General features: G+C 74.1%; 1 protein-coding gene across 1 annotated transcript in view; it reads right to left on the bottom strand.

Moving 5' to 3' along the window:
- Positions 1–1,349, bottom strand: part of RTEL1 (regulator of telomere elongation helicase 1) — an 11,254-nt gene that overhangs the window by 7,023 nt on the left and 2,882 nt on the right. The window contains exons 7-10 of the mRNA XM_012728170.1: positions 1,200–1,297; positions 875–930; positions 222–272; positions 30–160 (exon numbers count right to left, since the gene is read on the bottom strand). Of these exons, the coding sequence (XP_012583624.1) occupies positions 30–160; positions 222–272; positions 875–930; positions 1,200–1,297 (336 nt within the window). The remainder of the gene's footprint in view (positions 1–29; positions 161–221; positions 273–874; positions 931–1,199; positions 1,298–1,349) is intronic.

Genomic DNA, 1,349 nt, shown 5'->3' with positions numbered 1-1,349 from the left:
GGGCGGGGGCACGGGGAGTCAGCCAAGACCGGGCGGGGCCTCGGGTAGAGCCCGGCCGCTGCGCCCGACGCGCGGTACCTGGCTTTCTGGCCGCTGCGGCGCTCCAGGCCTCAGAGCGCTGGGTTGTCCGCTGGTGCCCGGCGTCGGGGTGGACGTGCACCTAGAAGAGCCGACTCAGAGGACAGCCCGGCCCGGGGAGGCACGCGCCGGACAGGGCCTACCTTGTAGCACTGGGAGAGCTCCGGCCCGGCGTCCTCGGCGCTGAACACGACCTGAAGGCCCAGGGAGGGCGTCAGCGGCACGTACTGCACAGGGCTGCCCCACAGATGAGCGGCTGAATGCCGCTGGAACCCGCCCGCCCAGGCGCTGACCGCGCTGGCCCAGGCCAAGGCCGCCCAGCGGGCTCAGGGTCGTGGGGCCGGGCTTCCCGGCAGGGCGGGACGGCTCTGGGTCCGCACAGGCCCTGGCCCCCAGGGCACGGCCTGGCTCCCACCACGGGCCCCGCCGCCCACTGGGCAGGAACGCCGGGCGGCGTCCACGCAGCGCCACAAGGCGCAGGCTGGGCTTCCCCGGCCCGCAGCACAGAGGGCTCTCCGGAGGCCAGGGAGGCAGGGCAGGGACGGATGTGGCCACACGCCTGGGCACGCAGGCTGCCCTCAGCCAGCTGGGGGCCCACGCAACGGCCCAGCTGGACACACAGAGGCAGGGCCAGATGCAGGGCGGGCGCCCGGAGCCCAGAGTGAGGCCCGCGGTGGGTCTGCGCCCCTATGGGTGTCCCGACCCTGCAGAGCCGGGCAGAGGCGCCAGGGCCACGCCCACAGGGCCAGCTTTGTCCTGGCCGGCCCGATGCAGGCTGGGCGGCGTGCAGGCCTACCTGGACAATGTCCGCCAACTTCTGCAGTCCCGCGGTGCTGGCCAGCGGCCCGGTGCCTGTGGAGCAGGCGTGCTCACCAGCCGCTGGAGCCCCCGCGCCCCAGCGGCCAGACCAGCCCATAGGAGGCCCCGCCAGCTTCCGGAAGCCCAGAGGCCAGCTCGGAAGAGGACCGAGAGGGCAGCTTCCACGGGGACCTGGCTACCCAGCCGACTGGGCTGGCGGAGGCACTGGCAGGGGGCCACGGGCGGGGCAGAAAGGACTCTCCCGCGGGGTGCCGCTGGCTGCGGGCCGGCACAAAGGCCGAGCAGGGGCACGAGGGACTCACGGCCGGCCAGGTGCTGGATGACCTGGTCCAGGGAGTCCAGGAGGCAGGCCTTGGTCTGGAAGGTGATCTGAGCTTCGGCGAACAGCTCGAAGATGTAGCTGCGGGGAGGGCGGGCGTCGGCCAGGCCCCGCTCAGGAGGCGCCGGCGGCT

Source organism: Condylura cristata, unplaced genomic scaffold, assembly GCF_000260355.1.
Source record: "Condylura cristata isolate star-nosed mole 26May11 unplaced genomic scaffold, ConCri1.0 scaffold00022, whole genome shotgun sequence".
In the NCBI taxonomy this organism is placed as follows: Eukaryota; Metazoa; Chordata; class Mammalia; order Eulipotyphla; family Talpidae; genus Condylura; species Condylura cristata.
Note: the sequence above shows the minus strand (reverse complement) of the source record. Positions and strands in the feature narration are given on the sequence as shown.